Source organism: Salvelinus alpinus, chromosome 6 (genome assembly GCF_045679555.1).
Source record: "Salvelinus alpinus chromosome 6, SLU_Salpinus.1, whole genome shotgun sequence".
Lineage (NCBI taxonomy): Eukaryota > Metazoa > Chordata > Actinopteri > Salmoniformes > Salmonidae > Salvelinus > Salvelinus alpinus.
Genome location: NC_092091.1, coordinates 60,808,996 through 60,823,333, shown reverse-complemented (window position 1 = coordinate 60,823,333; position 14,338 = coordinate 60,808,996). Strand labels below are relative to the sequence as shown.

General features: G+C 41.7%; 1 protein-coding gene across 4 annotated transcripts; it reads right to left on the bottom strand.

Moving 5' to 3' along the window:
• Window positions 1-2,506: 2,506 nt before the first annotated feature.
• On the bottom strand, window positions 2,507-11,131 carry LOC139579073 (vacuolar protein sorting-associated protein 37B-like). 4 transcript variants are annotated; one of them, XM_071407306.1, is made up of 5 exons: window positions 10,898-11,131; window positions 9,202-9,310; window positions 7,686-7,857; window positions 5,873-5,955; window positions 2,507-5,593 (listed from the first exon to the last, which is right to left on the bottom strand). In XM_071407306.1, the coding sequence occupies exons 2-5, from the start codon at window positions 9,292-9,294 to the stop codon at window positions 4,886-4,888; spliced, it is 1,056 nt and encodes a 351-aa protein (XP_071263407.1). In that variant the 5' UTR covers window positions 9,295-9,310; window positions 10,898-11,131; the 3' UTR covers window positions 2,507-4,885. The 4 variants fall into 4 exon arrangements, with proteins under 4 accessions (XP_071263407.1, XP_071263408.1, XP_071263409.1 ...); XM_071407307.1 differs by having other exon boundaries at window positions 10,921-11,124; XM_071407308.1 differs by lacking the exon at window positions 10,898-11,131 and adding an exon at window positions 10,823-10,846.
• Between the last annotated feature and the right edge of the window lie 3,207 nt (window positions 11,132-14,338).

Genomic DNA, 14,338 nt, shown 5'->3' with positions numbered 1-14,338 from the left:
ATATTATATTACCTAATATTCTATTTAATAACCACATTATTATTATTATATTGTTTATTATCCTACGGGGCCTTCAGAAAGTATTTATACCTCTTGACTTGTTCCACATTTTGTTGTGTTACAGCAGAAATTCTAAATTGATGACTTTTCAGCCATCTACACACAATACCCTATACTGTACTGACAAAGTGAGATTTTTTGTTGTTGTTGAAATTGTTGCTAATTTATTGAAAATGAAATACAAAAATTCACATAATATTCACACCCCTGAGTCAATACTTTGTAAATGCACCTTTGGCAGCGATTACAGCTGAGAATCTTTCTGGGTAAGTCTCTAAGAGCTTTCCACACCTTGTTTGTGAAACATTAGCCCATTTATTCTTTCCAAAATTCTTCAAGCTGTCAACTTGGTTGTTGATCATTGCTAGACAACCATTTTCAGGTCTTGCCATAGATTTTTAAGTAGATTTAAATGAAAACTGTAACTCGGTCACTCAGGAACATTCACTGTCTTCTTGGTAAAACAACTCTAGTGTAGATTTGGCTTGTGTTTTAGGTTATTGTCCTGATGAAAGGGGGATTCATCTCCCAGTGTCTGGTGGAAAGCAGACTGAACCAGGTTTTCCTCTAGGATTTTGCATGTGCGTAGCTCCATTCCATTTATTTTTTATCCTGAAAAACTCCCCAGTCCTTAACAATTACAAGCATACCCATAACATGATGCAGCCACCACTATGCTTGAAAATATGGAGAGTGGTACTCAGTAATGTGTTGTACTGGATTTTCTCCAAACATAACACTTTGTATTCAGGACAAAAAGTTAATTGCTTTGCCATTTTTTCTTTTTTCAGTATTACTTTAGTGCCTTGTTGCAAACAGGATGTATGTTTTGAAATATTTGTATTCTGTACAGGCTTCCTTCTTTTCACTCTGTCAATTAAGTTAGTATTGTGGAGCAACTACAATGTTAATCCATCTTCACTTTTCTCCTATCACAGACATTCAACGCTGTAACTGAGTTAGGAAGGACGCCTGTATCTGTGTAGTGACTCGGTGTGTTGATACACCATCCAAAGTGTAATTAATAACTTCACCCTGCTCAAAGGGATATTCAATGTCTGTTGTTGTGTGTTTTTTTTACCCATCTACCAATAGGTGCCCTTCTTTGCGAGGCATTGGAAAACCTCCCTGGTCTTTGTGGTTGAATATGTGTTTGAAATTCCCTGCTCGACTGAGCTACCTTGACGATAATTGAATGTGTGGGGTACAGAGATGAAGTAGTAATTCAAAAATCATGTCAAAGACTATCATTGCACACAGAGTGAGTCAATGCAACCTATGTGACGTGTTAAGAAATTTTTTACTAGGCTTGTAATAACAAAGGGGTTGAATATTTATTGACTCAAAACATTTCAGATTTTCATTTTTGACTAATTGTCCCCCCAAAATGTAAAAACATTATTCTATTTTGACATTATGGGGTATTGTGTGTAGGCTAGTGACAAAAACGTCAAAAATGTTATCCATTAACATTTCTGGCTGTAACATAAAAAAATGTGGAAAAGTAATGGGGGTATGAATACTTTCTGAAGGCGCTGTACTTAATTCATGTTTTCTTTTCTTCTCTTAATTCAACCATTACTCAACTTTTCTGTTCGTTCACACCCGTCCACTCCCACCCTCTATCGCTCTCGTTTTCTCTCATCTTTAGTATCTGGTTTACCGAGCCGTAGATGTGTAAAAAGCCCCGTAAAAATGATCCTCCTCCTCCTTTCTCTCTCTATGAGACACTTCTCTCCGTACTTTGAATATACGAAACAACCTAGGACCATCCCTCTTCCCCCACCTCCTCCCCCCGAAGAGTTGTTTGACAAAAAAATATATAAATTCTCAAATTGTATAAACCGTTCTGTTAACAGTATGGATTTGACATTATATGTATTCTCCGTTTGTCTATCAGTAACTGTACAATTAAGCCTACATGCACCTACTGTACTGTTGGGTAGATTAGTGACTACTACACTTTAATTGACTTCACATACATTATAGGCTACAGAAATCGTTCCACAACACTTGATTGATCAAAATAATCACTGAGTAAGAATATTTGCTAGGTTAAGGTGGGAGTTTTTCCTCCAGTTCCCTCCTTTCCCCCAGAAGTCCGTCGCTCTCTCTTCTGTGTCACCTCCCTGGTTCGGTCTTCTCAGCCCACATCAGAAAAAGATAATCACAATCAGAGAGCGGGAAGGAAGGCCTGATAGTAAGCTCTGTTGGAGACAACACAAGCAAAGCCCACGCCTTTTAAATCAAATCAATTAAACTCAATCAAGTTCTATCCGACTTGAATCGCCCTTGATGCAATTGGATTAAGAACAGTCAAAACTAACTTTCTCCCCGCATCAGGCAGTTACCGTGCTATTTCTTCTACCACACAGAGAGAAAATAACAAATCTAAGAAGATAAAAAAATAAAATTGATTTTCAAATTACGAGTCTGAACACAGCTCTTAGATCAAGTTCAGTGTTTAATAATATTCACAAAAAAATAAAGAAACTTAAAACAAGCTCCAAGCTTGTATTTTTATTTCCCCCTTATTAATGCTGCGTATCTCCGTTGGGCTTCTAAAACACAATTTCTGACTCATCTTTTCTTCCTTTAGTCACGTCCCAAACGGAACCCTATTCCCTGCCCATAGGGCTCTGGTCAAAAGTAGTGCATTCTGTAGGGGGTAGAGTGCTATTTGGAACAGTAGTAGTGTGATAATACCAGTAAGACACTGCCCCCTGGTCGTAGACCAGTCATTCCAACCAGTTAACCTGATGAAGAGGCCCTACATAGGCGCTACATAACGCCTTCATAGAGCATGATGGCAACCAATGTAGTAACACTCCGTTTAAGACCACTGATTAGGGTTGAAGAGCTCATGACTAAGATGACATAAGTGTCTATGAATGCTGTATGAGCCGTCATGGAGGCGGTATTAATCTTTGTAGTACCCCCGTCACAGCTCTCTCATCCTGTGCTTTCTGAGCTAAAGCAGGCAGATCAGTCCTAAATGGCACCCACTTCCCCTATATAGTGCACTACTTTTGACCAGAGCCCTAAGGGAATAGGGTTCCATTTTGGGCGCAGCCCATTAGTCCCTTGTTATCAATAACATCTCTTTAATCATTTATACAAATCACATATTCTCACTGGAAGTGAATTTACAGAAATAAACAATTTCCTCATTGCAATCATTGTCAAGCATCAGTTCATGTCAACAGGCATATTTTGAAGAAGGAGAAAGAGGGTGAAATAAAGAGTGAGTTGAGAGGGAAGGAGAGAAAGACGAGAGGTGAGTTTAACGCCAAGTGAGCCCTCGGGGACGGGGGACGAAACGGAGTGTGAAGTTAAAACGTGTGGGAGGGAGAGAAAACGGAGATACCAGAGAAACAGGCATGATCCTCGACAGAGAATACAGATATGATTCTGTAAACAACGACATCATTGTCAATAGGCATCACAATACCTAAACATTCTGCCAAGAAAGAAAAGACTTGGAAGCTAAACTTGTAGGACATACAAATGTTGGATCTTAATTTGATCACCCTGCACAGCAGAAAATGCAAACTTGTAGTGTATTCAAGGTTGAAAAAAGTATTTTAAAGTTTGTAATTTCAGACTTGATTCGCCCTTGTATATATTTTTTTATATATATTTTTTTATCAACCCCTAAAAAAAAACTCCATAAATTATAATCCACACAATAATTCACGTCCTTTTGCTACAGGATTATTTACCTGCTGTGAAAAACTGGTCAAATTAAAATCCTACACCTGTAAAGATGTCCAGATTTGGCTAAGAAACAAACATCATACATGCACAGCCAGGTGAATAAGAAAGAAGACAGGGTTATTGAAGTCTCCAAAACGACCACTGATCAGGGCCCGCATTCATAAAGCCTCTCAGAGTAAGAGTGCTGATATTGGATCAGTTTAGCCTTTTAGATCACAATGAATACAATTACATGGTCAGATCCTAGAGTAGCTATGACTTCATAGGATTTTCCTTCTTTAGTATTGTCTTAAGTACTTTCTAACCAGAACAAAGAGCAAGAAAGAGTTTACAGAACAGAATTCGTGAACAAAACTGCACATGGAAAACGTTTTGGTTCGGGTGGGTATTAAGTTATCATATACGAACGAATATGATCAACACATGTAATCTGACATCGGTGTAGAATGATATGGGTGTTAGAACAAGTCAAATGTACTCTAATGCATATACCGAACACAGTGCCACAAGGGACTTGTGCTACAGGGTGAAACCATTGATAAGGATCACATGATGTGTAAATATATTTTATGACATTTTTTTTTTAACCTTTATTTAACTAGGCAAGTCAGTTAAGAACAAATTCTTATTTTCAATGACGGCCTAGGAATAGTGGGTTAACTGCCTGTTCAGGGGCAGAACGACAGATTTGTACCTTGTCAGCTCGGGGATTTGAACTTGCAACCTTTCGGTTACTAGTCCAACGCTCTAACAACTAGGCTACCCTGCCGCCCCAACATGTCGAATAAAGAGTCACGTCAGCTCCATTTCTATCTGAAACGTACATGGCCAAGGTCTTGTTGATTGGCTCAGTATTCCACAAAGGGAGGGAGAAGAGTAAAAAGGCTGACAGCCAATAGGAAGAGAGGGAAAGAGAGAGAGTGTTTCTAACACATTGGAGAACAAGGGGAGGTCCTGAGACAGTTATGCACTTGAATGACAGGAGGGGAGGGGGAGGAGAAGAGGCAGATCGAGAGAGAGGTAAAGAGTCAGAAAAAAAGAGTGAATGAGAGAGAGACTGGAGAATGTGTGGTGGGAGAGGAGTGACGGGGTGAGAGCAGAGGGAGGTTCAGGAGTAGGGCTGTGGCACTCCAAACCCGGGCCTGTACTGTGGCCTGCCTGTGGGGGACTGAGAGTTGGGCAGAGCAGGGCCCGTGGGGTAGCCATACCCCCCAACCCCACCGTAGGTGTACGCAGAGGGGTAGGGGGCGGTGTTGGGGGCACTGTATTGCCCGAACGCAGACCCTGAGCCGGGGACACCAGGGAACGTAGGCTGGGTGGGGTATGGGCAGGCAGTGGCCGGAGGCCCAAAAGCAGGACGGGCTGAGTAGCCCACCGCTGAGGTGAAAGGTGAGCCGGGGCTGGGGTAGGGAGGAAATTGACCTGGGGGAATGGACGGGCCTGGGCCTGATACTGCAGAGGTAGCTGTCGGGTTAGGATGGGAGACGGGGTATGGGGTGTAAGGTAGGGCGGAACCGGGGCCGTTTTGGAAACTAGCGTGGTTGTTGGGATTGGAATTCTGCTGCGGTTGTTGTTGCTGAGGATGATGATTCCATGGCGATGACTGTGTCGTCGCTGGGTCTTGATTGGCGCTCGTTTGTGACGTCATGGAGCCGGTGGAGGCATCGCCCGCGGCGGTCTCCTTCTTCTGGCGCAGGATTTCCTGCAGCTTCTCTATCCGTACTCGTCTTTTGTGAGCGAGGGAGCGGAGGGAGAGGAAACGGTCAAGGAACGAGTCCAGAGACAGCTGGCCGTCCAGAAACTCATCTGCCAGAGACTGATGGAGAGAGAGATGAAGAGAGAGAAAAAGAAACAGAGCGAGAGTTAAAAGGGGAGACCAATGTCAATGTCTGAAAATGTATTATTTATGTATTATCATCGTCTTATTCCAACTGCTGGTCCTCTGCACGGCGTTGAATAGAGTAAGAGATAAGCTGATCATTTTGTCGTCATTGGTCCTGTGTTTTAGGATGGATACACATCTCCCATACTCGTCATCATTATCATCCGCCGGTTTCATTTTCCGCCTGAGAAGTCTGTCACTGCGGCCTCTCACCTCTGACTCCGTCTCCGTGCTGGCGCCCTCTGTCTGAAGTTTGGAGAACAACCCCTCCGGCGATGCCTGCCCCATGATGCCATCTGGGGGGGAGTGAGTGAGGCAGAGAATGGAAGAGAGGGAGAGCAAGAGAATAAAAGAGAGGGGGCAGAAATGGAGAGAGACAGTAAGAGAGATAGCCAGTAAGACACCAATATAGAGGGAGGGAGTGTAAGAGAAAAAGGGAGAAATAAACACCTCCCACACACCAATGTCATGCCAAGCTTCTAAGTCCCAGTAGACACTGACAGCACAATGCTTCACGCCTGTTATTAAACACTAGGCTTGGGCGGTATACTGTATACACCGTATACCGGGGTATTTGGAAAAAGCTTTTTATTATATTTTTTTAATAGCTTCAAACTATGTATTTGAAATGTTTCAATATTTGTAGCTACTTAAGTAAATACCTGCAGTCAACTTGTGCAATACGTTAGGAGATTGCGTTCTTCATTTCACCGGTCACATTATGAAGCTTACCGTAGTTCCCCAATTGAGCCAGTCATGTGTTTGTTTATAAATAGCACAACGGGAGAAAGCGAGCTAGTGAGTCCGTAGCGTTTCGATATCTATAGGCGAATCTCAGTTATGTGGCACACAAGAGGTGATGAAGTTACAATTGTACGCTATTCACGACTAAATGTTTGACATTTTTTCCCCCCGTGTGCTTCCTACTATAGTTTTTCCTTCTCCTCCGCTCTTCTCCCATCTGCTCCATGTACACATGCTGCTCTTCCATCAGAAAAGCATGCACCGCAACTTGGTCCATTTGAACAATTTCTCTCGGAAAAGTCCACTCTCCAAAAACAACATCGGTAGTTACCAACTATGCTTGTATAACTTTATGAGCTGAATTTGCAATAATGTTTGTTTTCGCATGTTAGCGTTTAGCTAACAGCGTCTATGTGATTTCACTATTTGTTTGTGCTAACTTCGTTAGCATTCTGGTAATAGGGCTTTTCCAATGGGCTTTTCTTGCGTTTTTAGCGCCCCCTTCTGTGCCATGCAGGTAACACCGTAAATCCCAGGACGAGAGAAGGACGGTATGAAAATCTGGATACTGCCCAAGCCTATTAAACACATTTAAAAATGAGAACAAAGTAATCTCATGAAGCTCAGCCATGAAGCTCATTGTTGGATAAACATGGATACACACGCAACAGGACAATCTACTTTCATGCATCTTCAAATACCTCTGGTAGACTTCTCATTGAAGGCAAGCTCCCACAATTATGCTGGTTGAGTAAAGGTTCAAACCCAGTCAAGGTGAATCACTAGGACTGATTTAGGGTTGAAATAACAATGCATTCCATATTACCTAATCACCTTCAGGAAAAACATGACATAACTATAATAGCAGACTTTACAACAGACACCAATTCCAGCCCTGCAAACGGACACCATCAAACACAGCTTCTCATGAAAAGCTTACAAAACAAGGCTGCAGGAGCGCATGTACACAGATCACACGGCCTGTTCTGCTTCCTGACAAAGCGCTGACGGCAGTGGAATGGGAGCTGATGCGATGGTATCCGGGGAGACCCTGGCAGACAGACACACAGGCCAGATCTGGAAGCCTGGAGGGGGGGCTCTGTCTGTCTGTGTTTGACCAGTAGAGACCAAGGCTTAGTACTAAATGGCACCCTATTCCCTATTAGGTTGCTTTTCTTCATCTGTCACTCCATTATCCATCAATAACCTCCCATCTCATCCCTGGTCACAGTGTTGTCTGTAGGTCTCTCTGACTCCCTCCATCCCTCCCTCTATCCCTTACCTTTCTGGTCACAGTGTTGTCTGTAGGTCTCTCTGACTCCCTCCAGTTCAGAGTATCTCTCCACTAGATGTTCTCTCTGTCTCTCCAGGCGAGGCTTCATGTCCAGGTTCTGTTCTGCCAGGTTACGGTTGGAGGCCAGTGCCATCTCCCTCTCCAGCTGGATGTTCTGAATCTATAGACGAGAAGTCAATAATACATTGTATTTTTTTTTAATGTATTTTTGACCGGGACCATGTACAACAGATAGTAGTGACCGGACGTCAACTTACATAGCTAGCTAATTCTCATAAACGACCCTAGCCTTGATCAGCATGTTAAGATCTCTCCCATTTGGGATAACGTTTTTTAGGATTGTGGATAGTGCGTTCGTCTTGGGGTCAGGCGACCCGGGTTCAAGTCCTGCTCAGGGCACTACTCTCTCCTCCTCTACGTGACTCTGTGATTGGTAGATCACGGCAACACGTTGAATGATGACATTGCCATACAGTATCAGTCTGTGTTTGACAGAAGCTGCCAGGTCCTCCCTTCTGAGACCAGTGTCCCGGCCATGCTAGTGTAACGGAGATAAGAATGTGCCGTGAGCTCAGCTAGCTTGAAATGTTGCCAATTGGATCCTTCTCTATAGCTCGACTGGTTCGTACATTGCCAAGCTGACGTTCACGTGTGTTGGCGAGGGAGAGGTTCAAGCCCAGTCAGAGGGTAGTTCAGGGAGGCAACGCTATATGCTAAGCTAGCCCACGGACACCGTTTACACTATGATAAGGACAGGTTTGCCTGGTGATGTGTTTCTCTCTATCAATGTTTTTTTTTCTTCTCTCAACTTTATTTACCAAGGAAGTCAGTCCCCTGCTTGAAATAATGAATATTTTTTCAGGCAGACCTGGCTAGCCAAGACGGCAGCAACTTAACACGGCTTAACCAACAAGACGAGTTGGCCAGGAACAGGTCATTTTGCATCTAGCGAACATAACTCCCCACGTGAAGAGTGAAGACAAACAAATGAACCTCAATGGTTAGTGTTTTGGACCTATGGACAAAGGTGGAAGAGAAGTAAGTCAATATGACCTTGTAAAAAAACTGCTGATGGCAGGATGAGCTTGAACATTGCTACTGGTCAGAGTGAGATGAGACCTAGATGTCTATCTTCAGATTAATCATTCATCTAGGGCTTACATTGAGTAATAGCCAGGTCGTGTGACCTGACAGAAAAAGCAAGGTCTCAGCTCAGAGATAGGCCTATAGACAAGCTTGGCTATTCATTATCCCTTACTCTGATACAAAACACTAGAGGCATTTCAGTAAGAGCGGCGCATCTCGACTAGCCTGGTTCCAGATCGTTTTTTATGCCGTCTTGCAAACTCCTGTGGTGAGTGTCCTGCCTAACATGGCGTATGACAATAATAAATGACAACAGGAGTTGGTTAGAGCACAAACAGATCTGGAACCAGGCTACATCTCAATCTGTACAAAACATAATAGACAGACAATAAGACAAAGCAAAGACGTGATTGCTTACCTCATCAGATTCCAATGCCATGGACTCCACCCGCTCTGTATTGTCCAGCAAATCCTCCAACTCGGATTGGCTGAGGTCCTGAAGCTTGTCCATTGATTTGCCAGGACCGCTGTCAATCAGATGGAGGGAAAAGTGAGCTGTCAATGTCATCAGTTTACTGAACATAGATAATTTGAGAAAAAAACTTGAAACTGACAGGATACAAAATAGATCCACACAAACTGATAAATGAACAGGCAGTCTGATAAAATATTAAATGGGAAATTATTTTCTAGACTATAATCTAGCGTTATCATACAAGACAGAATTGACAGTTATCTGTGAGCACTAAAAAGTCGCATTGTTCCGCCATGATACTACATACTAGAGCTGGGCGATAGGGACAAAAATCCATATCGCAATAAATTGCCTGAATTGATGCGATAACGATAAATAGAACAATAAGTTTATAACATTGTGCACCACTGTTTTTTTTTGTTTTTTTTTAACTATCCTTTCAACTACTACTTGTTCGATGATTGTAGCCATCAATTGTCCCATTATATTCACCCATATTAGCAAACTTATGTAATTTCAAACTTCACATTTCTCTAGAATAGGCTACTTATCGTAATGAACGGTATCAGCAAAATGCCTGCGATAAGTGATCGGTATGGTCGGTGTTAAAATTTGATATGTCTCATTTTATTGGGCCAAGCTCTACTACATACATTTAGGCTTTGATAAACCAGACTCGAGCTAAATCCTGATCAGGCCTAAGTTACTTCAGCTGCTTGCTATCTTGGCTAAATCTTTGCCTAGTCATTAAACATGGGCCACATTCAGTAGGCAAACGTTGTGGGACATTGCAGTTAGAAATAACATTGATAGATCTATTTATATTTTTTACATTTTAGTAATTTTGCAGATGCTCTTATCCAGAGAGACTTACAATTATCTTAAGATAGTTAGGTGAGACAACATACCACAGTCATAGTAAGTACATTTTCCCTCAATAAAGTAGTTATCAACAAAGTCCTTGCTAGTAGGAAAAGACTATTGCAGGGAATTGGTTTCTTATTTAAGATACTCTTGATGAGGTAGGGTTTCAAATAAATTTACAGATGGGCAGGGACTACGCTGTCCTGGCAGTAGGGGGAAGCTTGTTCCACCAGTGTGGTCCCAGGACAAAGACGAGCTTTGACTGGGCTGAGTGGGAGCTGACCCCCTGTTGATATATGTCGTCAGGGTTCCTTATTCTACATGTCAGAGAGGCATGTGTGTAACGTTCCACAACATTGTGCCCTGCTGAACGCACCCTAGCTATCTTGATTGATGGCTTGCCATCAGCTGACCGACACTAATACTGTTGTCAACCAGCTATAGTTAGCCACAACACGCAGACTGGCTATCACATTATAAAGCAAGTTAGCGGGCAAAATTAATTACGTTATGCTACTAGCAAATCAAGAAATTCGTTGCGACAGGGCACACAACATTAACGGGCATCAACCTGTGTGTGGGTGACGGATGACGTAAAACGGGCACGGGAGCCCTGACCCCAATATACAAGGCAATCTGGTGTGAAAATAGCCGGTAAAAGAAGAATCCAACGTAATTTTACGGGCTGGTTAGCCTTAACTGGTTGTTCGAGTTCCGTGTAGAGATGACAACAACAATCGTTATGATCACATTCAATGAAAGGCACTCTTGCTACCGTCAACTTTGCGGAAAGCGCACCGTTCGCGATCTCCAAATCCTCAAAAAAACGACGTCATTCGATCGTGTTGCTTGGCGTCGGGTACAGCAGTCCAACAATAATTTCTTCAATATCTGTTCGACGATAATCCTCAAAATGGATTAAAGAATAGCTATGTTTTATCAGCAATATTTGGAAAGTTTCACTTCACACTACCACAAACCGCCGCCATTTTTGGAATGACCTATTTCTGCTTCCGGGGGGGGGGGGTTATTAAATGCAGTGTCAATAATTCAATGACCTTTCTAACTAAAGAAAATGAAAATATATTGTGATCATGTTGGTGCTTTAACCACAGCATTGTTAATTTCTTGAACCTGAAAGCAAATCTTTAGATAGCATGAACAGTTTATCCACTTCTTTGGGCAATGGTTTCATCCAGCGCGCATCTGATTTGAAGGGAAACCCACCCCTACGTGACACGATTATTCCATGAATGCCAGCAGGGACAGGCTGGCAGGGAGGTACCCAGTAAAGTACACGAAGTCTGGTTGGAAAAAGTGGAACATTATGTCAATGGCCAATATGTCATCATGACTCTCTATAAGCGCTTACTAATAAAACATTGGCAGCACTATATGTATCCAAAAGTAATGACTAACTACAAGTGAAACAGTATGGAAAGAATGTTGTTCCTGATATTTATAGGTTATTATGAAAAGCCAGCAGTGACCTTACACTGAACACACAACCCTCAATCTAAATAAGTATGAGAAGTCCAGAGTTTATACAAATGATTTTATTAGGTTTCTCAAAAAATGGTAAGCCTGTAAAGCTGGAAAGGAATAAACAAACCCATGAAAAAAAAAACATGAACAAGTTAAAGGAAATGTGGTCACTGATAAAAATGATAAAACAGATTCATATTTTTAAACCCCACCTCTTTAAGGAATACCTAGGATAGGATAGAGTAATCCTTCTAACCCCCCCCCCCCCCTTAAAAGAGTTAGATGCACTATTGTAAAGTGGTTGTTCCACTGGATATCATAAGGTGAATGCACCAATTTGTAAGTCGCTCTGGATAAGAGCGTCTGCTAAATGACTTAAATTTAAATGTAAATGTAATATTTTTCTAAAATAGGTTTTTCAACTAGCATCCATTGGTTAATCAGTTTGACTAATTGATCATTCGGCACAGTCCCACTCTGAGTCCCTTGAGTGCGGACAAAGAGAGGAGAGAGTGGAGGATAAGAGCCCCCAGGTCATAAACGATGAGTAGTACTGTGACACTCCTGAAGAACCCCTGGGACCAAGAAAAAGACAAGGATAAACACACACAAAAAATAAATAATAATAACTGTGCCACACACACACACCAGGGCACTAAAATAGCATAGTGGCAAACAAAACAAACTGTCCACAGACACACCCACACTTATCAACCACCCACCCACAAATCATTCCTTACCTCCAGGTACTCTCCTGGGCACTTTTGTGCAGCCCCTGCATACAGGTCGATGCTTGGCAGAGTGCAGGGTTGAGCAGTGCCCTGGACGGAGTGTAGGGAGACGCTGTACATACACAGAGCCAGTAGGCCCGCCAACAGGCTGGCCATGTTAGTGTAGGCACAGCCCGTCAGCTGGGGAGAAAGACACAACATGGAAGATAGAGTAAGTAGAGACAGGAAAATCTCCTGGCCCCAAAGATGAAATTGTTCCTAAGAGAAAAAAGGTCTTGGACCTAAATGTTGCTACATAATGGATGTATCTTCTCATGCACTTAATAGGGTATATACATTGCACAGTAGCCCATGGGCAACATGTTCAGCCCAATATGTGGACTACTGTACAGGTAGACATTTGAATAATGGAATCGATTACACCCGTTTAGAGCAGTGTATATTCCAATGCAACACGTGACTGTTGTAATGTCTTACTAGCTGTCTGCTGGGAGACTTCTCACAGGCGAAGGCGAACGACCCTGCCGTCACAAACTTTGAAAGAAAGTAGAAACAATCTGTTGTTTCAATTGATACAGATGTGAAAAAAGAAAACCAAACCCTTCAATGATGCACATTATATAACATATAGCCTATGCATATAAACAGAAGCCAGAGGAAGCTTGGCACCTTAATTGGGGAGGACGGGCTCGTGGTAATGGCTGGAGCAGAATGGTATCAAATATATCAAACACATGGTCACCCCTCAATGTTGTGTCGCAAAAATATTGGCTAAATGTATTGCTGATAGAATAAACAAGGTCCTACTGGACATTATTCATCACAATCAGACGGGATTGTTAAAAGGAAGATAATTGGAGACAACATTAGGCAACTACTAGAAATAATAGAAAACTATGAGAATGAGAGAAACCAGCTATAATAATTTTAGCAGAATTTGAGAAAGCATCTGATACAGTCCCTGGATTTTTGAACCCACTCATAAGATGGGTAAAAGTCATGCATAACAATCCTTTGTGACATAATAAGTTACTTCTGAGAACTTTGAATTGTCAAGAGGCGTAAAACAAGGTTGCCCTCTGTCACCATACCTATTTATGCCAAATAATATTTTGTGTAATTTTGGAGTCACTTATGGTAAATAATAGAATATGTTTCTAAACACTTCTGCATTAATGTGGATGCTACCATGATTATGGATAATCCTGAATGAATCGCGAATAATGATGAGTGAGAAAGTTACAAAAGCACAAATGTCATTCCCCCCAAAAAGTGCTAACCTCCCATGTTATTGTAATGGTGAGAGGTTAGCATGTCTTGGGGTTATTATATTTGTGCTTCTGTAACATTAATGTAGAAGTGTTTAGAAACATGTTCTATTCTTATTTACAATATACATTACTTACCATTAATTTCCATTGGGCACAAACAAATCTGAAACAGAACCAAAAACAACAAGCAAATATATCCAACAAATTTGTAGAGTCACAAGCTTGATGTAGTCATTACGTGCTATGAATAATTAGACCAAACACTTTTTACTACATATACAGTACCAGTCAAAAGTTTGGACACACCAACTCATTCAAGGATTTTCTTTATTTTTACTATTTTCTACATTGCAGAATAATAGTGAAGACATCAAAACTATGAAATAACAGATGTAGTAACCAAAAAAGTGTTAAACAAATCAAAATATTTTATATTTGAGATTCTTCAAAATAGCCACCCTTTGCCTTGATGACAGCTTTGCACAGTCTTGACATTCTCTCAACCATTTTCATGATGTAGTCACCTGGAATGCAATTCAATGAACAGGTGTGCCTTGTTAAAAGTACATTTGTGGAGTTTATTTCCTTTGTAATGCGTATGAGCCAATCAGTTGTGTTGTGACAAGGTAGGGGTGGTATACAGAAGATAACCCTATTTGGTAAAAGACCAAGTCCATATTATGGCAAGAACAGATCAAATAAGCAAAGAGAAACAGAAACAGTCAACAA

What these genes read in the sequence shown, in the direction of transcription:
- LOC139579073 (XM_071407306.1), bottom strand. Translation starts at nt 9,294, where the DNA reads ATGGACAAGCTTCAGGACCTCAGCCAATCCGAGTTGGAGGATTTGCTG. An exon ending in ACAACACTGTGACCAGAAAG is followed by an intron (nt 5,956 to 7,685) that starts GTAAGGGATAGA and finishes ACTCCCCCCCAG; the next exon opens with ATGGCATCATGGGGCAGGCA. An exon ending in GCACGGAGACGGAGTCAGAG is followed by an intron (nt 5,594 to 5,872) that starts GTGAGAGGCCGC and finishes TCTCTCCATCAG; the next exon opens with TCTCTGGCAGATGAGTTTCT.